This window comes from Silurus aristotelis (genome assembly GCF_946808225.1).
Source record: "Silurus aristotelis genome assembly, chromosome: 7".
Classification (NCBI taxonomy): domain Eukaryota; kingdom Metazoa; phylum Chordata; class Actinopteri; order Siluriformes; family Siluridae; genus Silurus; species Silurus aristotelis.
In genome coordinates, this window is record NC_139580.1 from 9,058,422 (window position 1) to 9,084,734 (window position 26,313).

At 37.2% G+C, this 26,313-nt stretch overlaps 1 protein-coding gene across 1 annotated transcript; it reads left to right on the forward strand.

Moving 5' to 3' along the window:
• The first annotated feature begins 20,132 nt into the window (after positions 1-20,132).
• bnip1a (BCL2 interacting protein 1a) lies at positions 20,133-25,097 on the forward strand. Its single transcript, XM_083547185.1, has 7 exons — positions 20,133-20,265; positions 20,988-21,104; positions 22,380-22,472; positions 22,552-22,643; positions 22,877-22,981; positions 23,805-23,923; positions 24,294-25,097. Exons 1-7 carry the CDS (start codon positions 20,161-20,163, stop codon positions 24,488-24,490), a joined length of 828 nt encoding a protein of 275 aa, XP_083403311.1. The 5' UTR covers positions 20,133-20,160; the 3' UTR covers positions 24,491-25,097.
• The last annotated feature ends 1,216 nt before the right edge of the window (positions 25,098-26,313 follow it).

Below are 26,313 nucleotides of genomic sequence, written 5' to 3' on the forward strand. Positions count from 1 at the left end.
ACCTGCTTGTCGAAGTTATAAATTAGCCCTTGCAAAGGCCTGTGCACTTCGCTGATAAGTGTGAGATGAAGCAGGGCAGTGTTTTATGAAGATTTACACACAGCACACTCTTTCCTCAGTCCTGACCTAATCACAAAAGCGGAGTTTCCAAACCAACCTGCCAATTAGTCAAGTTCTCTTTTGTTCTAGATTCAGTGTGTAAAATTTTTTATTAATCAAATTTAAACACAAGATCCAAACATTCATATAAGGATCTGTCTTGCTTCTCTTTTAAACTCTGTTTAATCGGTCGTGTCTGCTTTTGGAAACAACACAAATTCCGATGTTGAATGTTGTTTAACTTTAATGAGTTGTGCTTTTTCCCCTTTATATTGTAGTAATGTTAACAAAATTAGATAGCAATTTTTTTTCTTTAGCAACAGCACACATAGTAATGACTCACACTGTCCCTTTTTGTCTGTAAATCCCCTTAATAGTAACGGTGTTCCCTAATGGCAATTGGCCTCTTTCAATGCTCCTTGCCACACTGCAAATATTGTTAAGGAACGGTTCAAGGTGTTGACCGAGCATCTTTGGGATGTGCTGGATGTAGCTGCCCAATGGTATCCATAAAAGAGACACAGAGAGTTTCCGACGGGTGCTTCTTTCTTTATTTCGCTCGTGAAGAACGCCATTAAACTTTAGTTTGCGTAGCACCGTGAAACTACACAAAGAAACAACATAACAAATAAATACGACTCATATACAAAAAAACCACTATAAATAAAGTTCACTTTTACAGAGAAAAATATAAAATATAAATGATAAAGTGAATGAAGACAATATGAAACGTTTAATTAACAAAAAGAGCTTAATGATTAACACTACGCTCTTACTGTACTCTTCCTTCAGAATCACCCCTACACCATTTCTCTTTCCATCCACACCATGATAAAACAGTTTAAATCCACCTCCAATGTTCCTGGCCTTACACCCTTTCCACTTGGTCTCCTGAACACACAGCATATCTACCTTTCTTCTCTCCATCATATCAGCTACCTCTCTCCCTTTACCCGTCATAGTACCAACTTTTAAAGTACCAACCCGAACTTCTACTCTCCTACACTTCTCCTTTCCCTGCCCTCTCTGTAGACGTCTTCCTCCTCTCCTTTTCCTCCTTCGGCCAACAGTAGCCCAATTTCCACCGGTACCCTGTCGGCTAACAATACCTGTGGCGGTCGTTGTTAACCCGGGCCTCGACCGATCTGGTATGAAATTCTCATTTGTGATCTGCATATTTGATTTGGCACATGTTTTTACGCTGGATGCCCTTCCTAACGCAACCCTCCCCATTTACCCGGGCTTGGGACCGGCACTAAGAGTGCACTGGCTTGTGCATCCATAATGGCTGGGTTATCGGTGTATTGTTATTCTACAGGGGCAAAAAGAATAAGAAAGCTTTTAAACCTCAACTTTTGATTTCAAACACACACACAAACACACGCACGCACACACGTGCGCACACACACACACAAACACACACACACACATAATGATTTCATTTTAGATCATAGCTTCTCTTGACTTATTCCCCTTCTATTCCACTGACTCATTTTTTTTATCTCTTCTTTATTTCCCTTTAGGCCGAAAAATATAAAAAGACAATTGTGTATTTTGACATTCAATGGCAGAGGCTCATGTTAAACAATGAGTTGTAGATTGTATTTAGTATTCATCAAAGCAGAATATGTTTCCTTGTCACTAATAATATATTTCTATGTTGCTGATGAGGTAATTCTATGATGTTGATGTTTCTTATTTCATATTGTGATTTTATGATGCTAGAAAGAATTTCCCTGTGTCCTGACACTTTTCAAATAATGCCTGAAGACTCAGCTCTTCTCAAAGCACTCGCATGTCATTGCTAAAGAAAAGCCTCCGGCACTCTGCCGCTGATTGATGTCCAGCTAGGTGTCCTATTTTTTCTTGCCTTTTGAAATGATTAATTAGGTTTGTTTACACACTTTAAATTTATTAGCATTTTTATAGCTATTAAGAGTTTGCCTGCTAAATATGTGACTTGTTTTTGTCAAACTGCAAGGTAATCCCACATACTTCAACTATTGTGTGTCTGTATGAGAGTATAATTTATGTTTGGTTATTTTTGTACATTCTACAATAGATCTGCACCTTACACATTTTTCTCTCAGTTGGCTGACATTTAAGATTGTTTCACTGTGATTTCCTTTACGTTGTTCCTTTCTCACTTATTAGTCACTTTCATTGAAATTGTGAGTAAATTAAATAAATAGAAATGAAAATGTATTAGTAAGTAGCTTATGGTAATATGAGAATATTTCTGGGAATATTGTAGGGATCATTTGTACTTCCACCCTCAACAACCTGCAAATCAATACTTTTAATTAATGTGATATTCAATGGATTCCACTGCAATTCTGAATTGACTTCACGGATTTATCTTCTTTCATGATCACGTTTACTCATCTTTTTACATTTTGTTTAATTGTACATTACCCACAATGCCATTCTGCTGCCTGCTGATACCAGCGACAGTGGGAATCCATTTCTACTTAAAAGAACTGCAGCAAAAGCATCTCATAATCCTTTAATCTTCAATCAGATCGAACAATTCCTCATCTGTACACACTCTGCTCAAACAGATCATGCTCCAAAGCTTCTGCCTGCATGCTAATGGCATCCACCATCAACACTGTCATGCTTGTCATCATGTACATCGCTAACATCGCTAAAATCTTTTGTTTGCTTTCTCCATTCTTAACCCAGCCATTAGGGTTGCACAAGCCAGTGCACTCTTAGTGCTGGTCCCAAGCCCGGATAAATGTGGAGGGTTGCGTTAGGAAGGGCATCCAGCGTAAAACATGTGCCAAATCAAATATGCGGATCACGAAAGAGAAATTCATACCATATCAGTCGAGGCCCGGGTTACCAACGACCGCCACAGGTATCGTTAGTCAACAGGGTACCTGTGGAAATTGGGCTACTGTTGGCCAAAGGAGGAAAAGGAGAGGAGGAAGACGTCTACAGGGAAAGGAGAAGTGTAGGAGAGTGGAGGTTTGGTTGGTACTTTAAATGTTGGTACTATGACTGGTAAAGGGAGAGAGGTAGCTGATATGATGAAGAGGAGAAAGGTAGATATGTTTTGTGTTTTGAAGACCAAGTGGAAAGGGAGTAAGACTGGGAACATTGGAGGTGGGTTTTAACAGTTAAACAGTAAGAGTGTAGTGGAGGTGAAGAGAGTTTCTGATAGGGTGATGAACTGAAGCTGGAAGTTGAAGGGGCGATGATAAATGTCATCAGCGCTTATGCTCCACAAGTCGGCTGTGAGATGAAGGAGAAGGAAAAATTCTGGAGTAAATTAGATGAAATGGTATAAGGGGTACCTAAGAATGAAAGATTGGTGATTGGGGTAGATTTTAATGGGCATGTAGGTGAAAAGAACAGAAGTGATGAGGAGGTGATGGTAGGTATGGCTTGAAGGAGAGGATTGTGAAAGGGCAGATGGTGGTAGATTTTGCTAAAAGGATGGAAATGGCAGTGGTGAACACTTATTTTAAGAAGAAGGAGGATCATACGGTGACATATAAAAGTGGAGGAAGATGGACTATGTTCTATGGAGGAGATTCAACTTGAAGGAGATTGGAAACTGTAAGGTGTTCGCAGGGGACAGTGTAGCTAGACAGCATCAGATGGTGGTCTGTAGGATGGTTTTGAAGATGAAGAAGAGAAGGAGAGTGAAGACTGAAAGAAGAATAAGATGGTGGAAACTGAAGGAGGAAACTGAACTGTATATCAGAGGAAGAATACTGAGGACTATCAGGAAGACGGAAAAGAGAAAAACCAAGGAGGAGGTTTATGGATGTGGTGAGGGAAGACATGGTTTGAAAAAGGAAGATGTAGTATGGAGTATGACGAGTAGTAAGGAGAAAGCTGATCTGCTATGGTGATCCCTAATGGGAGCAGCCGAAAAAAGAAGAAATTGCTTTCTCTATTCTTCGTTCTACATGCAATGGTATCTCGTATGTCTAAGATTTTTCAGCTCTTATATGCCTTTGTTAACCTATATGGGCAAAAGTCTGTGTTTGATGAACATTGCATTCTAGATTTAGTCCCCCTTTGCTGTTTAAATATAACTTAAACTTTTCTGGGAAAGCTTTTTACTGGATTCAAACAAAGGAATTGTATACTATTGTGTGCTTTAAACTATTATTATAACTACTATTGTTTGCGTCAATAGTTTGGGGTAGAACTATTGTGGCAGCGGTGGAGTGGTTGAGCACCGGATGGTGATTGGTGGGTGGAGCTAGGGAATGAATGGTAAGGATCACACCTATGGGTTTTCCTTCAAAATAACTTGAATGTTTGTTAGAAACCAAGAATTTGCTGTTTTGTAAAAAACACAAAAAATCTAAATATCATAATACATAATTCTTCTTCTTTTTCTTTCGGCTTCTCCCATTAGGGGTCGCCACAGCGGATCATCCTCTTCTCCTTCGGCCAACAGTAGCCCAATTTACACGGGGACCCTGTTGGCTAATGATACCTGTGGCAGTCATTGTTAACCCGGGCCTCGACCGATCCGGAATAAAATTCTGATTCCTGATCCACTTATTTGATTTGGTACATTTTTTACGCCGGATGCCCTTCCTAACGCAACCCTCCCCATTTATCCGGGCTTGGGACCGGCACTAAGAGTGCACTGGCTTGTGCAATCCTAATGGCTGGGTTCTCATGATACATATTTATTTAAACAATTTGCATTGTTTATTTCTAGAAATGTTTGCAATTTTTTATAGTATTTTCCACTGAACCTAACGTTAGTCTCGGTGTAATCCTTATATTTATATCTGGTATGCATTGTTTCTTTTTTTTCCCAGATTAAGTTTGATTGCAAGTTTTACTATTCAGTATTGACACCAACACCAATCTAAGTAATCTGCTTAGTGCTAAACAATAATCGGCATCACAGAGTATTATTTAGTCTTATTTATGCTGGCTGGTGTTGTCTGTTGTCACAGAGCACAGTTTGCTAACTAATTTGTTTTGATTGCCATTTTTAATCAGGAAATGAACCCAGATTGTAACAGTAATTATATGTTGTTTGTTCATTTGCAAGCAAAGTTGACTAAACTGATGTCACATTGTATTACACAGTATCAGTATATTTTCTGAGTACAACTATGTATCAAGTGATACACATTAATAATCATATATATATATATATATATATATATATATATATATATATATATATATATATATATATGTCACAGAGCTGCTTCTATCTGGAGATTAACGACTTATTCACACATAGAGACAATCTAGTGTTTACCAACTGCAATATTTATTGCAGAAACCATAGAGTCCATTGGAAACCCACTCTCAGACACTGCAAAACTTACCCATATTTTCAGATGCCTGTGTCCACTGATAATTTGTGTGTGTGTGTGTGTGTGTGTGTGTGTGTGTGTGTGTGTGTATGGAAGGACAAAAGAGAAAGAGAAGTAAGTCAGAGGCCTTTCCCTCAGCAAAAGCAATTTTTTTTTCAGTTTTTTTTAAGTTTCAACAACCTTTCTTTACCACCAGCTCACCTCTCATATTAGATTGTTTTTTCCTCAGTCACTGAATGTAAATTATTTATTATATACGTTTGTTTATCCATATCAGGTCTTACAGTTACACTGTTTAATTAAATGCACATGAATAACATGAGTGCTGTCTTTATTAGATGTTTTGTCATCATATAAACCTATATGAAGGTTCATTATTGTGACTAGTGAAGGAGCCTTTATTCAAACCACTCTGGTTCAGAGGCAAATAATAATAACAACAATAATCATAATAATAATAATGAAACCACACTTTCTGTCATACTTAATTTGACAGCAATATTTTTACAAGCCTTAATGGATTATAAAACCTTTGATCGGTTGAAGCTCCATATGAGTTTAATCAAAATCGTACTCAGAACAGAACCAAGAGGATAGATTGGATAGATTCTTTCATAAAGTGCTTCTTCTAAGTTCAGGGAAATTGTTTGTACCTGCGTGGTACTGATACAATGTGGTCCAAAAAGGCTGAGAGTCTCATTCTGAATGGTAATCATTGTATTTTTGATTACTATTAACATGAATAGAGTGAAATATAGAATCTATGAAATGCTTCCATACGTAGTATTCCGTTTGTCCTCTTTTGCTTCAGTGATAGTGTGCACTCAAGCTGGCATGGATTCTTGACACTTGTGCAAAACCTGCTGATCCATTTTAGATAAAATCCATCAGTATGTCATCCAATCACATGCTTCATTAAAATAGATTAGACACAAGGAAAATACTTTGTTTAAAGTAGTTAATTTGATCACACATTTGTTTGCAATTATATTATTATATTAGGACCAAGATGTGCAATCTTAAATGAAAAGTCTCCACTCTATATAACTACTGAAAAAGCCTAACTAAATAATATGTAAATACAGTTTAAACATATACTGTATATACATATATCTGCAAATATATATATACATACAGTGAGGAAAATAAGTATTTGAACACCCTGCTATTTTGAAAGTTCTCCCAATTAGAAATCATGGAGGGGTCTGAAATTGTCATCGTAGGTGCATGTCCACTGTGAGAGACATAATCTAAAAAAAAAAATCCAGAAATCACAATGTATGATTTTTTAACTATTTATTTGTATGATACAGCTGCAAATAAGTATTTGAACACCTGAGAAAGTTAATGTTAATATTTGGTACATTAGCCTTTGTTTGCAATTACAGAGGTCAAACGTTACCCAACTTAAACCACTTCTTAATACCACCACTATAATGTCGCAATTATAGAAACCAACAATACAATACAAAAAAATGCAATATAACAATGCGTGGCATTACAGAGAGTGAGGCATTTTACTAAAGCAAGCTCCAAACCTCTACATTACAACCACAACCTACATCATCTGGAGCAGTTCAGAATCAATATTTGTCTATGCATACTCATAATTTGCATCGCTCCTCAGAAGCTGTAAGCCAGTGGTACCGCTCGTTTTCACTGGTATGGAAGTGGAGAACAAACCCTTTCCTAGGCTGTGACAAGCTAGCTAGTTTTAGGGTTGGCTGACCTCTCCTCACGAAGTCTACATTTTCTTGAAAATGTATTTTTAAGTATGTCCAAGACTAAATATATTTCTGTTTTGCCAGTCGAACTTGGCTGTAACAGTTTCCCTCTGACCAACCAGAGGACGGAAAAATGCTGACTCTATTCTGGGCCAGCTAGCTGCAGTGTGAGGCGAATATGAAATTTGATTGGTTAAAGAGACAGACTCATTGATAATATTCTCTATGGTAAAAAGGCCAGCAGTACTGACTTTGAAGGCCCTGGGCAGATTAGATTGACATGGCAGTACATAGAGGCTAAAATATGATAACATCCACATACACGTACTGGAAGCAGTGCAGCCAGAGAAACGCTACAAAATGAAGAGAATAAACTGTTGGGAATAAATGTATACAATTTCATTGAACAAATATTAGAATTTATGTTGTAAATATACAGTGAGGAAAATAAGTATTTCAACACCCTGCTATTTTGCAAGTTCTCCCACTCAGAAATCATGGAGGGGTCTGAAATTGTCATCGTAGGTGCATGTCCACTGTGACAGACATAATCTAAAAAAAAAAGATCCAGAAATCACAATGTATGATTTTTACCTATTTATTTGTATGATACAGCTGTAAATAAGTATTTGAACACCTGAGAAAGTCAATGTTAATATTTGGTACAGTAGCCTTTGTTTGCAATTACAGAGGTCAAACATTTCCTGTAGATTTTCACCAGGTTTGCACACACTGCAGGAGGGATTTCGGCCCACTCCTCCACACAGATCTTCTCTAGATCAGTCAGGTTTCTGGCCTGTCGCTGAAAAACACAGAGTTTGAGCTCCCTCCAAAGATTCTCTATTGGGTTTAGGTCTGGAGACTGGCTAGGCCACGCCAGAACCTTGATATGCTTCTTACAGAGCCACTCCTTGGTTATCCTGGCTGTGTGCTTCAGGTCATTGTCATGTTGGAAGACCCAGCCTCGACCCATCTTCAATGCTCTAACTGAGGGAAGGAGGTTGTTCCCCAAAATCTCGCAATACATGGCCCCGGTCATCCTCTTCTTAATACAGTGCAGTCGCCCTGTCACATGTGCAGAAAAACACACCCAAAGCATGATGCTACCACCTTCATGCTTCACAGTAGGGATGGTGTTCTTGGGATGGTACTCATCATTCTTCTTCCTCCAAACACGTTTATTGGAACTATAACCAAAAAGTTATATTTTGGTCTCATCTGACCACATGACTTTCTCCCATGACTCCTCTGGATCATCCAAACGGTCATTGGCAAACTTAAGACGTGCCTGGACATGTGCTGGTTTAAGCAGGGGAACCTTCCGTGCCATGCATGATTTCAAACCATGACGTCTTAGTGTATTACCAACAGTAACCTTGGAAACGGTGGTCCCAGCTCTTTTCAGGTCATTGACCTACGATGACAATTTCAGACCCCTCCATGATTTCTAAGTGGGAAAACTTGCAAAATAGCAGGGTGTTCAAATACTTATTTTCCTCACTGTATATATATATATATATATATATATATATATATATATATATATATATATATATATATATATATATACGTATATAACGTATATACGTATATACGTATGTGCGGTTCTGGCAGTTCCTAGGGCTCGCAAATGGACCTTTTGAGACAGGCTTGGCCTTTCTCCAACCTCACCTTTTTGGTCCAGCACTCGCTCACAGGCTCAGAAGCAGACCTTTCGGCGGTTTCTTCCCCCTGCGAAGAGAGCATTAGCTCTGCCTCTCTTCCTCTGAGGAGAAGTTGGGGCGCGCTTGCAAGCCAGGCTCGAGTAGCAATGGAGTTGGGGACTGAGCTAAGCCAATCTTTGCATGATCTGCGCATATTGCAGCATGCTCATTGCATTTCTATGTAATCGCAACACTCCCGGAGAGCACTCCTCAAAGGGGGTGCTCTCATTTCTCATGGGAAAATTTTTTATAAATAAATAAATAAAATGAAATAATAATAATAATAATAATAATAATAATAATAATAATAATAATAATAAAAATAATAATAATAATAAAAATAATAACGTTTGTCTCAGTTGCTTTGGAGCATTTCTCGAACCATCCATAAGATTTGCAAATCAGTTCGTGCATTCTGAAAACAATGTGTACAAACAGCACAATACATTGGATTTCTTGCAAAAGCCTGTTTTTTGCTAAAAATTCTTAGTTCTTCTTTTAAAAGTAAGTATTTTTGTCAATGAACATATCATTGCTATTAGAAAAACAAGTCCTTTTATCATTGTTTACGAATAAGATGTTTGGTCATTTTTCAATACGACAATGCTTTATTTTAGTGTTTCCTGATGTAAACTTTGTTTTGGATTACAAGTATTGAAAATAGCTGAATTTTCTCTTAGTGGCATCTATGAATTTCAACAGCACAAATTGAGGAACTGACAAATAAATTGCATAATAATGTCATTGTGATTGAAGAGAAAAGACACAGTTTAAAATTCCCAAAAGGTAAACATAGGAAACAAAGGCAGAACTGCGCATGCCGCACTATACATTGCAATTTGTCTATACCCCCTGACGTCCCAGGCCAGAGATTTTCATCCACATCACAACAGATATCCTCCATTGCAATACAGTGTCGAATAAATCCTCTGGAATGTCTATTGTGTGATGTTCTCACACAGGGTCATCTGGGTATGTGGCTGGCAATCATAGACCTTCCACCTCCATGCTAAATAGAACTTCTCATTTGGGTTGAGGAATGGGGAATAGGGTGGGAGAAATTGCATTAGCATCCTGTTATGGGTCAGAAACCATTGCCTGATGGTGTTTGAGTGATGGAAACAGATTATCCCAAAGTTTCACGTTCTTTGGTAAATCTTGACATGGCCCACTCTCATCATCAGGGATGAGAGCCCTACAGAGGATCTCTAAGAAGGTGAGAAGATGCTGTGTGTTGTATGGGCCTATAAGAGGAATATGAGATAGCACACCCTGCTCTGACATAGCAGCACACATAGTGATATTTCCTCCCCGCTGGCCAGGTAAATCATCAGTAGCTCTGTGGCTGATGACATTTTGACCGCGTCTTCTGATTTTGTTCAGATTAAAGCCAGCCTCATCCACATATATAAAGCTGTAAGGTGGTTTACTTGACTCCAATTCCATTAAACGCTACAACCCAGAAAACAACTAATTAGGTATGTATTTTCATTTCATTTCACAAGATACAGTCATATCAAATGTACACATATTGCATGTTTTTTTCCTACTGCTATAGCAAATGTACATAAGTCACACATGCTATATTATATATAACTCACTATAAGTAGTTTATGTAAATTAGTAAGTGTATGCTCATAGATGTTTTACCTGTGCATACCGGTACTGTAGATCCTTCACTCTGTCACCATTCCTATCAAATGGCAAGCGGTTCAGCTGTTTCATGCTCATGTCGTGTCTCTTCAACAACCTGTTGATAGTTGAGATGCTAACAGACTGGATGTTTTCAAAGACATTATTGTCTTCTACAACAGCCTTTATGTATATCCCTAATGGCATTGTTTGCTTGGACCATAGTGCAAATAGTCTCCTCTTGTTGAGGTGTGAAAAGGGGTCCTCTGCCACCCCTATGAGGTAATCCTGCAGTCCTGTGTGGAATAAATGCACTAATGCAATACATTGATATTTAGATGTGTTACAGAATGAATATACACACTATAACAGCACAGTCCACACTGGCTCTACCAAATGTTTAAATTGTTGAAGGCACAGTTGATCTCCCAATATTTGGTGGTACCCTCCGACCCGCCTCAGCCATTGACCATTGGCCATAATTGACAACATGGTCCATAATACTGTAGTGCCTTTAATTTTATCTGAAATGTGTCTAGCCTCTTCTTCCCCTTCTTCTATTTTGCCTTCTTACCCTTCCAGCATGCATCCTTATTCTTATTTTTGGCTCTCGACCATGTTTGTTTTCTAGTTGTTCATCCATTTTAAACAATTGTAAATCTGTGTTTTGCTCTTTTTATATATACTCGCCAATTACAGGTTCAAGAGATTTAGCCTTGACCTATTTTAGAGAACTAGTTGATTATTGGTTGATCTGGAGGTGTACATGCCCCTTCATTAGTGACATTCAAGATTTGTCTGCACAATTTATCAATTCAAGACACATTTACAAAAAAAAGTTTAATAGAACTGTGAAGAAGAACAAGCTTAACAAATTTTGACAACTGGTTTAAACATTTTGCACCCAATGACTTATTCAATGAACTGATGCCTAAATGTTTTGGGGGTTAAAACCATTTAGGTGACAACAAGTAGTTTTGAGAATTTCATTTCTGATCTGAGAAACGCTGAGAAAGAAAGACATTTCTGATCTGAGAAACGCTCCAAAGCAAGTAAAAAAAACTGTAATAGGCTTTTTTTTTTTTTTTTTATTGCTTGTAAAATGTTTTAATAAGTTTATTATTGTTGATATTTGTGATCATCAACATTTAAAAAGTTTACATTTGTAAAACAATTTTAAATGAAATGGCAGCTTGGTTAAATTTTATAATATTAAAAAAAAATAGAATTCATATATTTTATATACATTAATTTATAAATAAAAATAAAAAAAATATTTCCACAGCAGATATGAATATCTGTTTGAATGTCTTCTTGGACTTTTTTCAAAATTATAAATCCTTTTTTCTCTTTACTTCTTTGCATTTCTATGTCTGAAAGCCATCCCGCATGAAACGACACACCTTTGACGGCTTTGGCTCTCAGAAGAGATCTTCTGCTCCTATTGATCAAAAAAATCTTTTAATCTGAGCAATTCAAGTCCCAGACTACAGAGAATAATTGGCTCTCTCTGTGTCTCTCCAGAAAACTTGAGTGGCAGATTTCAAATCCTTGCTGCAACTTTTAATCCTGTTTAAAAAGATATAGTGACCTACAGATTTCAGTAGGATTCATAAATGATTCTTTGACCCAATGTGTATCTGATCTAAACCACATAGACCACATACATTACATACAGTACACTATTCTGCCCATTCCTTTTGCCCTCAATTAATGACGAAACTTTATTATTAACCTTGTCTTGTAACAGGATTTAGCAACTTGCTCAAAATCCAAACTAAGCATAATGTGAAAAAGAGTTACTGTTACCACCCTGTAATTATAGTTTTCTCTTAATTAGTATTTTATTCATATCATAGCACTTTAACAAGGTTATATCTTCATTTGTTTATAGCTATGTTCACTGTTGCATCAAATGAAACAAATTAGGTCGTTATCACTTATGTAATCGCAGCTACAAACCTCATTCTCTCTCTCTCTCTCTCTCTCTCTCTCTCTCTCTCAAACTCTCTGAGTTCATGAGACAAAAATGTTACCAAGAAACAGCAAGGTTTACATCCTGAAGATGGTATGATATGGCACCCTTGGAGTTTAGAGGGTTGAGTGCCTTGCTCAAGGACCAAAAAGTGGTTTAATGGGGCTTTAACCCCCGACCTTCCGATCAGTAGCCCAGAGAATTGACAGCTGAGCTAATGCTTTCCCATATTCTAATAAAACATTGTTCAACAGTTCAACATCCTTTACCCATTAAATCTGAGCATTTAAATGGCTGTGCTAAAAACGTATCACAAGAATGGTAAAATAAATCAAATTTTTTAACAAACAAAAAAGAAGCAAAAAAATCCAGAGAGAAAAAACAACATATAGGGTATTATATAGCTTCGGGCTTCTGCCTAGCATTTATATTCTGATGAAGCACTCTCTTTGTTATGTGAATACCAAGCAAGTAATATAAAAACAAGTCAATAATCCATGAATGTATGGAAACCATGTCGACACACTTGTTCTATTTATCTTTTGCATAGGTGAGTAATGAACAGCTCATATTTTGGGAATCAGTTTGGCAAGCAAGAAAACTCCTCCTTTTCAACCTCGCCAGTGTTTTCCTCCAACAAGTGCCAATATCCTTCCTTTTTCAAGAGTTCTACCCACTCAACAATCATCCACTATACTTTTGCAACTCCCTTTTCCCTACATGTTCACTAGTGTGTGTCCACTGCAGACTCTCAGGCCATCTGGAGGTGTGTGTCAGATGCTCGGCCTGCATCACAGTTCTGGGTGAAGAGGTAGGGAAGATGAAAGGGCACTTCTGCTTCTGGCCGTCTGGGAGAACGACAGAGAGACAGCCGGCACAGTTGAAAATGTCACTCCATATAAACACATCCTGTAGGTGTCAATCAAGAAATACTGTTGTTGTTTTTTTAAGCAGTGACTTTGCATGTGAGATTTGACTAACGCAGTCATCCAAATGTTTGCATGTCATCATCGTAGGAAAAGGTTGTGAATATCCTCCCTTTTTGAGATTGTTGAGAAAAGATTTGTGTTGTTAAAATTAGATTGGGTTTTGAATGAGATTTCCAGATACATGTTATCGGTTAAAACCTTTGAAATATACTGTATGTGCCAGTGGCGGGCCGTGCATTTGGTCCCTGGACCTTAAGTGAGGACTTACCCAACTTAAACCACTTCTTAATACCACCACTATAATGTCGCAATTATAGAAACCAACAATACAATACAAAAAAATGCAATATAACAATGCGTGGCATTACAGAGAGTGAGGCATTTTACTAAAGCAAGCTCCAAACCTCTACATTACAACCACAACCTACATCATCTGGAGCAGTTCAGAATCAATATTTGTCTATGCATACTCATAATTTGCATCGCTCCTCAGAAGCTGTAAGCCAGTGGTACCGCTCGTTTTCACTGGTATGGAAGTGGAGAACAAACCCTTTCCTAGGCTGTGACAAGCTAGCTAGTTTTAGGGTTGGCTGACCTCTCCTCACGAAGTCTAAATTTTCTTGAAAATGTATTTTTAAGTATGTCCAAGACTAAATATATTTCTGTTTTGCCAGTCGAACTTGGCTGTAACAGTTTCCCTCTGACCAACCAGAGGACGGAAAAATGCTGACTCTATTCTGGGCCAGCTAGCTGCAGTGTGAGGCGAATATGAAATTTGATTGGTTAAAGAGACAGACTCATTGATAATATTCTCTATGGTAAAAAGGCCAGCAGTACTGACTTTGAAGGCCCTGGGCAGATTAGATTGACATGGCAGTACATAGAGGCTAAAATATGATAACATCCACATACACGTACTGGAAGCAGTGCAGCCAGAGAAACGCTACAAAATGAAGAGAATAAACTGTTGGGAATAAATGTATACAATTTCATTGAACAAATATTAGAATTTATGTTGTAAATATACAGTGAGGAAAATAAGTATTTCAACACCCTGCTATTTTGCAAGTTCTCCCACTCAGAAATCATGGAGGGGTCTGAAATTGTCATCGTAGGTGCATGTCCACTGTGACAGACATAATCTAAAAAAAAAGATCCAGAAATCACAATGTATGATTTTTAACTATTTATTTGTATGATACAGCTGTAAATAAGTATTTAAACACCTGAGAAAGTCAATGTTAATATTTGGTACAGTAGCCTTTGTTTGCAATTACAGAGGTCAAACGTTTCCTGTAGTTTTTCACCAGGTTTGCACACACTGCAGGAGGGATTTTGGCTTACTCCTCCACACAGATCTTCTCTAGATCAGTCAGGTTTCTGGCCTGTCGCTGAGAAACACGGAGTTTGAGCTCCCTCCAAAGATTCTCTATTGGGTTTAGGTCTGGAGACTGGCTAGGCCACGCCAGAACCTTGATATGCTTCTTACAGAGTCACTCCTTGGTTATCCTGGCTGTATGCTTCGGGTCATTGTCATGTTGGAAGACCCAGCCTCGACCCATCTTCAATGCTCTAACTGAGGGAAGGAGGTTGTTCCCCAAAATCTCGCAATACATGGCCCCGGTCATCCTCTCCTGAATACAGTGCAGTCGCCCTGTCCCATGTGCAGAAAAACACACCCAAAGCATGATGCTACCACCCTCATGCTTTACAGTAGGGATGGTGTTCTTGGGATGGTACTCATCATTCTTCTTCCTCCAAACACGTTAAGTGGAATTATGACCCAAAAGTTATATTTTGGTCTCATCTGACCACATGACTTTCTCCCATGACTCCTCTGGATCATCCAAATGGTCATTGGCAAACTTAAGACGTGCCTGGACATGTGCTGGTTTAAGCAGGGGAACCTTCCGTGCCATGCATGATTTCAAACCATGACGTCTTAGTGTATTACCAACAGTAACCTTGGAAACGGTGGTCCCAGCTCTTTTCAGATCATTGATCAGCTCCTCTCTTGTAGTTCTGGGCTGATTTCTCACCTTCCTTAGGATCATTGAGACCCCACGAGGTGAGATCTTGCATGGAGCCCCAGTCCGAGGGAGATTGACAGTCATGTTTAGCTTCTTCCATTTTCTAATGATTGCTCCAACAGTGGACCTTTTACACCAAGCTGCTTGCCAATTTCCCCGTAGCCCTTTCCAGCCTTGTGGAGGTGTACAATTTTGTCTCTAGTGTCTTTGGACAGCTCTTTGGTCTTGGCCATGTTAGTAGTTGGATTCTTACTGATTGTATGGGGTGGACAGGTGTCTTTATGCAGCTAATGACCTCAAACAGGTGCATCTAATTTAGGATAATAAATGTAGTAGAGATGGACATTTTAAAGGCAGACTAACAGGTCTTTGAGGGTCAGAATTTCAGCTGATAGACAGGTGTTCAAATACTTATTTGCAGCTGTATCATACAAATAAATAGTTTAAAAATTATATATTGTGATTTCTGGACTTTTTTTTTTAGATTATATCTCTCACAGTGGACATGCACCTACGATGACAATTTTAGACCCCTCGATGATTTCCCCACATGACCACTGGTATGTGCTGAGTTCTTAATCAACTAAATAAAAGAAAAAAATGACAAAAAGGTGTGAGCAAATACCATCTCTAGGTTAAGTATATAACTCAGTTTTCTGAGAAACGAGACGCTGCGTTTTATAGCTTACTGTTCGTGACGTCATCCCGCAGCACGGACAACGCGAAAGCATTTTTAAAGCATTGTTGACACAGTTCGATTTTACAGTTTTTCAGGTTTCCTCAAGTTACTGCACGATTAGAACAGTTGATAATAGACAGTGTTAGATGCAATACTGTAATATAAACATATGTTGAGTGCAACAAGAATCTAGATAGATGCTTTTTTTTTTTTTTTTTTACAGTTAGAGGGTTTTTACAATTAAATAAAATTGTCACTAACATTTCTTAGTTCACTTTTTACCAGTGATGCACAAAGTACACAAACTATGTACAGTATATGAGTTAAAGTAGTGATACGCTATTACTCGAGTAAAAGTAAAAGTGCTCCCTTTTTTCAAACTTTTACTTGAGTAGAAGCACAAAAGTATTTGCCTTCAAATGTACTGAAGTATCCAATGTACTATGATTTATTATGGCTATAATGTTCCTAGTATCATTTTTGTCAAAAGACTGTTGTTTAATAAACTCAGTTTATGTGAAAAGACTTTAATATTGCTCTCCAATCGATTAATATAATTATGTTAATGATTTAAACACCGATTGATATCTATTAAAATGTTCATGAGCTCAAAAACTTCTTTTAAACTATTTAAAAAACATTGTGCATGGCCACAGGTGTTGATCCAAGTTCAAGTCAGAAGTTTCTTAATTTATTCTTCTCAAAAAGGTCTTATTTCTCTCAAATGTTCTGCTTGCTGTTGAAATGACACTGAACTGTATGTTGGTGATAAGTAGATACCACCAAGTGACAATCAAAATAAGTTCTAAACAGAGTGCAGGCTTTACCCTGATTGATGTTTTGCTGTGTGCTTGAAGTTTTTATCCACTCAAAAATAAAAATGAATGACTGATATCACAAAATGTGTACTTTTTCTGATGTAAATGTGGAGTTTTAATTTGCACCTATTTAAAGCTAAGCTTTTCAATGAGAGGTTTATGACTATTAAGCCTTTGTGCCACTCTATTAAAAAAAATCGCCCCCTGAGTGAAGGATGTGTGTACCTTTGCCATCTCTATAAATACGTTATATATTTTATGTAAGCGCCTTCAATTTTTAGTAGGGACTGTTTTTTTATTTTTATTTTATAGTATATGTTATAAGGAAATAACATTATTATGCCTTATATTATAAGGAAATGTTTCAATGAAGCTGCTTCCTTCTAGACCTGCTTTAATTTCATTTTCCTGTGTAATACTGTAAATATGCCTTAAACATGTATGTGGAAAATTCTCTCTTTAACAGATTGAAAATCTGCTTTTAATACAGTGGAGGTGCACTTACAGAAATCAATACTTTTGATTTAGTATCCTCGAATAATTCAGCAGATCAATACGAAGCAATTAACACAAACTTTTGCTCGTATTTGTTAAACATATTGTGGTGTATTTTGGTACTTGCACGACCCTGCAGTGTGTTACACACTTTATATTGATAGAGACATTTCCCTGAGCTTTGTGAGGTCACTGGAAACCGACTAGCTGTGACCTGTGAATGTTTTTCAACACGATATGCTATTCCAGGTGTATATTTTGCCAGGACTGTGACTGTATGTTGATTACGCACTGACTGTTTTGTCCTTTTATGGGACATCTGAAAGAATAAGTCATTAAAAATGAATGCCATCGCCAACAAGCTATAACAATCCAAACGAAAGAAGTCACCAGCATCAGTTGGAAACTTGGCTGAACATCTGATTTACCACAAATAAGGGAAAACTGAATGCATTACTTAGCCAACATTATTTTCTCAAATATGATTAAGATTGTTTTAGAGTACATCTGGCTTAGATATTATTCTCAGATTCTATTATCTGACTATCGGCACAGGAAGAATGTTACATGCTGGAATTCATTCCCTGTTGTCACTTTTTAAGCAGCGGAGCATGTGCCCTTGTTCCAAACTGGTATTTTCTCATTGCAGAACAAATGCTCACACTATATAGCCAGATCCCACTGTGAAATGCAACACTTTATTTTAAAGCAATGCTTCTCCAAGGGTATATGGAGCCTAGCCCAGGCATCTATGGTTTCTTTTTTTAATTACAGTAATTAAAATACAGTCAAACTAGACCCTGTTATTATCACACTAATTACATGTATTATTGAGTTCCTATTGTTATTATAGCATTATCATTGCATGTCCAAGATAATTCTAGTTTAACTTATATTTCTGTATAGTATATGTGTAAACAATGAAGATTAATTGGGTATTGTACAAAACAATGTTACATACAATGTACATAACTAACTGAATACTTATTGTACATATTTTATGTATTGTGCATCCTGCCCATATTCTATTTTTTCATTTAATAAAGATCTTATATATATATATATATATATATATATATATATATATATATATATATATATATATATATATATATATATATATATATATATATATATTCTTACTGTTATGTACTCATCTGCACATTTTCAATGCCTATATTTATTTATTTATTTATTTATTTATTTATTTATTTATTTATTTACATATTTCATTGCACTTTTTTATTGCCAAACTTGCTACTTGGACCTCTGCATCTGTCTGCCTGCTTGCCTGCCTGTCTATTAGCTCACTTGCATTAAATGGATTCAATTTTACCTTCAATAATTCGAAAACAATTAGCATTAAAATACTATAAAGTCGGACTTAGGTTCTCTTGTTTAAAGGCATAAGAGTAAAACGTTCCCTGGCTGCAATAACTAGCAAAAATATAAATTTTTGAGATAAAATGTGATTATGATTATGTTTAAAAAGCACCCATACATTTCTTTATGTCTGTAAACTCCTGTTTCAAAGAATAAACTGATATGTATTTATTCTGTCATGACAAAGTAATAATGCAATATAATACATATGAAGGATATGTGCACATACTAAGGAAAATAAAGGAAAAAACAACAAACAAACATTCAGACAGGAACCATAAACCCATGTCTTGTCCATGTGTGACATTTGTCGCACCATCAACAGGAAGCAGCTTGCAAGTGAAGGGCTGAATGGCTTTGACGGCACGCGTCAGCCAAGTTGGCATCGCACTTATTCTGTCACAGTAGGAGAGACCCTCTACACTACGCCACTAATTACATCTGTTTCCTATTTCCTCTGTTCAGTCACAGCTTGAGTGCGCCTGTGCCATCATGCCTGTGGAGGTTGAATGTCATCAATAATTGGTTCCCCCTTTCCACTGCCACCACATATGCAGTGTCACAATCTGCCCAAGTGCCCAGGGGTCTCAGAAAACATTGTATTTTGTTATCTGAATAGGAAGATAAAAAAAAAAAAAAATCACTATTGTAAATGATCACTGTTATTGCGTCTTGTAAATGGCTTTTGATCTGGGACAGATATTTGGCGCCCTCTACAGGACAGTGGAGCTTGATGAGATACATAATGAGAGGCAGGAACACATTCCTGATTAAACAACAGTCTATCACAGGGCTGGAGACATGATTTTTTTTACTAAACGTAATTTAGGTTGCATTAAACAGGTTTTTGCCCACATTCATGATGTGTCTGGGATGTTCATTCATCACAATAAGAATAATTCCTGAGATTTCAGTCATCCAGCCACCTGTTGATCCATCTTGATGCTGTACCTTTGGATAGAATGAGCATTCCTTTACATCAGCATCCAAGAAAAAAATAGCATTACTGTGAATAGTTTTACTTAGAAACCATTTAATTCCTGTTGGACTGCAATTAATGTAAACAGTTTAACAAATATGCTGAGATTTACATTGGGAGTGACGAGGGTGGACAGGATTAGAAATGAGTTTATTAGAAGGACCATGCATTTAGGACATTTTGGAGAAAAGGTGAGGGAGGTGAGATTGAGATGGTCTGGACATGTGCAGAGGAGGGACATGGGGTATATCGGTAGGAGAATGCTGAGGATGGAGCCACCAGGAAGGAGGAAAAGAGGAAGACCAAGGAGGAGGTTTATGGATGTGGTGAGGGAAGACATGCAGGTAGTTGGGTTGAAAGAGGTAGATGTAGAAGACAGAGGGGTATAGAGATGGGTGATCCGCCATGGCGACCCCTATTGGGAGCAGCCAGAAGAAGAAGAAGAAGAAGAAGAAATTTAACATACAAGTGACCATCAGTGAACTCAATAATGATGTAACAATAATGAAGGTATTTTGTGTCACCCAGAGGTTTCTTCCTCACATGGTGTCAGGGATTTTTCCCTCAAATCTTTGGTTTGCTTCTTAAGGATAAAATCATTGGAATAGATATATTAATTTATCTTTTTTTTTTTTTCCTGATAATTGGATTTCTATAGAACTGCTTTGCGACAGTGTCTGGTATTGAAAGTCATATCCAAGTAAATCTTGAGTTGGACATTGTCAATAATAAGACAAACCGAGAACAAGATATGGTCCAGATGAAAAAGAACGAAAGAACGAAAGAAAGAAAGAAAGAAAGAAAGAAAGAAAGAAAGAAAGAAAGAAAGAAAGAAAGAAAGAAAGAAAGAAAGAAAGAAAGAAAGAAAAAATACATATAATTTGATCTATAATTTCTATAGTTTATATTTTGAAGGAAAATGCGTTACTTCCGGGGTTTATTTCTTTGTTTTATTGTTGCTAGCTTCACAGTTTGTCCCCGTCGAAGAGCCTGGTGTTTGTTGGTTTGTGTCTCAAACCGCATTATCTTTCCTAAAGCACTCAATAGTGCACTTAAACAGACTAATTGTAGGCGGCCTACCGTTTGGTTTGGGACACGCATTTCAGTACACATTTTAACGCCCTGGACCTTTCCCTATTCTCAACGAGTGCACTACCTCTGAGAAGGACGCTAGATCTGTACACCCTATGTAGTTAACTACAGTTCTAAGAGAAGATGTTTTTGGGATACAGCCCCGGTCTCCATACAGGAGGACTTCCGCTTACAGAGCAGTTATGGATGATGTCCACGTACGGATCTGTGAGCAGGAGATCATCAAATATGATCTGGAAATTAAAGCTCTCATACAGGTAGGCCTGTGACACCTGATTTTAGGGAGACTGTGGGTTTATTTAATGTAAATATGGCTGTTTTATGTGTTTTCTGTTACACACACACACACACACACACACACACACACACACACACACACACACACACACACACACACAGAGTTACCTAATAATAAGAAATGCAAGAAAAAAAGATAAATTTTAATATAAAAAGTAAATGTCTCGGTTACACAGAGGGATTAATAACAATAATAATAATAATAATACAATTCTACAATAATTATAGTTTATTAGAACTAATTATTATAAAATCTGTTCCGTAACTATCAAAAATATAATAAAAAGGTACATAAATTGAATGAAAAATGCTACTACTAATAATAATAGTCTGCATTATAACTATCACAAAAGAAAAACGTATATATTTTGAATGAAAGAAAACAACAACTACTGAATATGACTTACTTCTGTCAGGAAAATACATTAAAAAAAGTATTGTTTTTCTATTAAAAAAAAAACAAAACAAATATTTGTATAAATCTTTACAAATGTAATTATTTATTATATGTACATAAAAAAACATAACTACAAAAAAAGCTGATCGCACACATTTCTTCGTAAAAAAAAAAAAAAAAAGTACAACTCCGATTCCAGAAATACAGTAAAAAAACAATGCCATAATTCGCAAATGTCCTAAATCCAATTTGTATTCACAATAAAACCAAGAAAACATAGCAATTGTTTATACTGATAAAATGTACCATTTTAAGGGGGGAAAAAAGGTCATTTTAAAAGTGATTGCTGCAACACGTCTCAAAAAAGTTGGGACAGGATCATGTTTAACAATCTATAGCATCTCCTCGTCTTTGTACGTCTGGGAACTGAGACCAGTTTAAATAGTTTGGGGAGAGAAATGATATGTGGTTTAGATCTGATACAAGATTCTTGCTGGTCAACAGTCCTGGGGCTTCTTTGTTGTATTTTTTGCTTTATGATGTACCTACTGGTCATTTCATTATCTGGACTCTTCAACAAAAAACTCTGCCTTCTGTTTTTATTTGCATTTAACTTTTTTCCTAACTTATTAGAAATTGGGGATGTACCAATGTCTGTCTTTAGGAATGAAAAATTAAGGATGTTAATGATGATGATGATGATGATGATCTCATTGTTCTCTAGCAATGAGGGTAAAACCATTAAATGTTTAAAATGTGATCCTATAAAAAGTTTTTGTATGTATCTGATTTTCTGCTATCTATGTGTATGAATTGTGTGTTTTCTGCACTGTTTCAGGATATTAGTGAATGCACCGGGCCACACACTAAACTAACAGAGTTCAACAGTACAGTGAAGGAGAAATTTGTCCGTCTTCGCCAGAGGATCCAGGTGATTTAGCAAGACGTTTCTATCTGGAGAACAGGAGTGTTGTTTTGTGTGGTTTTAACATTCACACCTCACATTACAGGATCTGGAGCAAATGGGGAAGGAGCAGGATAAAGAATCGGACAAGCTGGCTTTGCTCAAACACGTGGAGGCACATCGGAAACAGATGCTCAGGTCAGGATTATGAAGACTGGATAATAACTGCCTTATTGTTTACGCACCTGTGTGTGTGTGTGCACGCTGAGGTGAAGACGTTTTCCTCCCTATCCTGAACATTCACAGATTTACATTGTACTTTGATGTATCAGTGCTCTGGTCATAGGTTATGTGTGTGACTGTAATAATCAGTGAAATGTTCAGGGGTGTGAATACTTTCTCTCTGTAATCGAGATCTTTTGCCCTTGCAGTAACCAGACAGCATGGAGGAAAGCCAACCTGGCCAGCAATCTGGCAATTGATAAACTGGAGAAAGAAGATTTGTTGAGTGTAGGTGACACGGCTGCAAGACAGAGGTGATTATGTGTGAGACATATCAAATGCACTGGCTTTTTGTATGGGATATAAAAAACATATTTATATTAATATAAAGGACAAACAAATGGTGTTTCTGTGTGTGTTATTCTTGTTATTTATTTATTTTTTAAATACTGGTCATATTCAAATAATTGATTGAATTGTTTGTTTGTTTAAACCCTAACCTTACTTATTGGTCTGCAGGTCTGAATGAAGTTTACTCTGAGGTATCATACAGCAGCCTTTCATACCTTATACGTCAAAATTGTTAATTAAATCAGGGAAGAGAACTTCTGATTGGAAGGTTAAAAACCCACCACCACCAAGACAGACGCTTCTACCCACAACTGCTAAGTGAATAATTGAGATAATGGTCTGCCAAATGCCCTAACTGTAAAAGGAAATCAAATCCTGCGAGTTTGTCTTCTTAAATGTAACCGTAATACTGCCATTAGTCAGTAGAGGGCGTTTGGTCATTCACATTGGCACTGTTCATGTTTAATAAAAAGAAAAATGGTCAATACTTAAGTTAAAATTTATAATTTTTTAATACATTATTTAAAAGCAGCTTAGGGAACTTAGAGAAATGTGCTTCTCACGCACACTTCACAATTATTACGACATTCTTATCTGACATTTCATCAGGAAACATCCTAAATCTAAACAGGCCACAATTTATTTATTTATGGAGATGCTTTTATTTGAAGATTAAAGAAATACAAGGTTAAATGTTGGTGCTTCACAATCTCACCACACCAGCTATGAATCAGTGTAGTGCATTTTATTTACTTATTTTTTTTAACTTGGGTGATTCCTTTTCAGAAAGGTGACAAAGGAGAGCCTGGTTCAGACCTCCAGCGACATCACCGAGAGTCTGATGAGCATCAGTAGAATGATGTCACAGCAGGTGAAGCAGAGCGAGGAGACCATAAGCACTCTGGGTAAAGGCTGTTTTTGTTTATCCAGGCGTTTGGCTGCTAGCCACTGTCTTTTTGTTTCATACTCTAAGAGCTAAAAGATGCAAAGGATCCTGGATTTTTCTTTCTTAAATTTACAATTAGACTACATGAATTGCTCCCTTTACTGAGATCTGCACTGAAGCCCCCAAACAAGCCCCAACATTTTTAGATTACAACTGTCATGGTCATCACACACACACACACACACACACACACACACACACACACACACACACACACACACACACACACACACACACAGATATCAAGTGCTCAACAGTTGCCTCTAATTCAGAGACCAATAATAATAATAATAATAATAATAATAATAATCATCATTTTCTCTTTATAGCCACATCATCAAGAACCGTTCAAGAAACCAATGAAGACTTTAAGGCAATGACGGGGACCATCCAACTGGGACGAAAACTCATCACAAAATATAACCGACGTGAGCTGACAGACAAACTGCTCATCTTCCTGGCTTTGGCACTCTTTCTTGCCACTGTTCTGTATATCCTGAAGAAACGACTTTTCCCTTTTCTTTGATCTTGAGCGCTCTGAATAATCCGACCAGGATCCAGGAATGGGTTTCCATGTGCCAGTTTTACGGTTACAGAGTTGAATTAATGTTAAACTAAATAGTTTGTTCAGTGAGGATTTGTTCATCAATTCTATTATTATCAATTATATATTTATTCCAACACTTGCCTAAATCTGTATAAGGAAAGACATCAGTGTGGTTTTCAGGAAGAAAAGGCAGTTTAACTTTTATAAAGTGTACAGTGAATGACTGACCGATGACCAACTTCTGCTCTTGTGCTATTTTATGTTGCTTATTTTAATCCATTTTTTATTCCACGAAGTAATGACTAATAATTGTCAGTTATCTTTATGTTGTTCTGAATAAGTCCTGTATTATGCATAATTGCACATTCAATACAAAGTCTTACTGTCAACCAGAGCTGCGTGGTTGCTTTAGTTTTAAAACACTCAATGGTGCAGGAACGGTCTGAAATAACTTTTTGTGTCTTTATCGCTAAAGAATTGTCTTTGAATATAAGAAATTGTATCTATAGCTAAAATAAAACCTTTGCCAAATACTGACATCAAATACAGATCTAAAATAAATATTGAAAAGTCCTGCATTTCATGCCGTTAATATTTTTTTAAATATTGCCTGTTGCTTTTAAGCTTTAAGGAACTCATTAGCATTTAAACAAAAACTAGAGAGTGGGATGCACTACCTCCTCACGCCTCTAGGTTATTGTCATTGCATGGTTTCTGCTTTTCAATTTGTAATTCATATTCTATTTATACACTATATTGCCAAAAGTATTCACTCACCCATCCAAATCCTTGAATTGGGTGTTCCAATCACTTCATGGTTACAGGAGAATAAAATCAACCAACTGGACATGCAGACCGCTTCTACAAACGTGTGTGAAAGATGGGTCGATCTCAGGAGCTCAGTGAATTCCAGCGTGGTACGGTGATAGGATGCCACCTGTGCAATAAGTCCAGTCGTGGAATTTTCTCACTACTAAATATTCCACATTTAACTGTTAGTGGTATTATAACAAAGAGGAAGCGATTGGGAAAGACAGCAACTCAGCCACGAAGTGTTAACAAACAGAGGGGGATCATGATGTGGGGTTGTTTTTCAGGAGTTGGGCTCGGCCCTTTAGTTCCAGTCAAAGGAACTCAATGCTTTAGCATACCAAGACATTTGGGACAATTTCATGCTCCCAACCTTGTGGGAACAGTTTGGGGATGGCGGTTCCTGTTCCAACATGACTGCGCACCAGTGCACAAAGCAAGGTCCATAAAGACATGGATGAGTGAGTTTGGTGTGGAAGAACTTGACTGGCCTGCAGTTTTGACCTCAACCCGAAAGAACACCTTTAGTATGAATTAGAGCGGAGACTGCGATCCAGGCCTTCGTGTCCAACATCAGTGTCTGACCTCACAAATGCACTTCTGGAAGAATGGTCAAGATTCCCATTAACACACTCCTAAACCTTGTGGAAGCATTCGGGCCGTCACATCCAGACTGTGCAACAGTTTCTTCCCCCAAGCTATCAGGTTTCTCAACACAGAACTGAACTAAAAACTTACATGACACACACACTCAACTGTGCAGCTGGTCTGTACAACCCGGACTCAAACACACAAACATACTCACTTCACACATCCATGCCCATATTATATTACTTCATTACTACAAACTGTTTACATGCTGTTTTTGCACATCTTTTTTTTACTGCTGCTATTGCTTTTTTGCACAAACCGTTTTGTAAACATTTTGTTTGATTACTATGTTCACTCCTGTACTCTGTACTCGTTTACACACCGCACTGTGTAATATACAG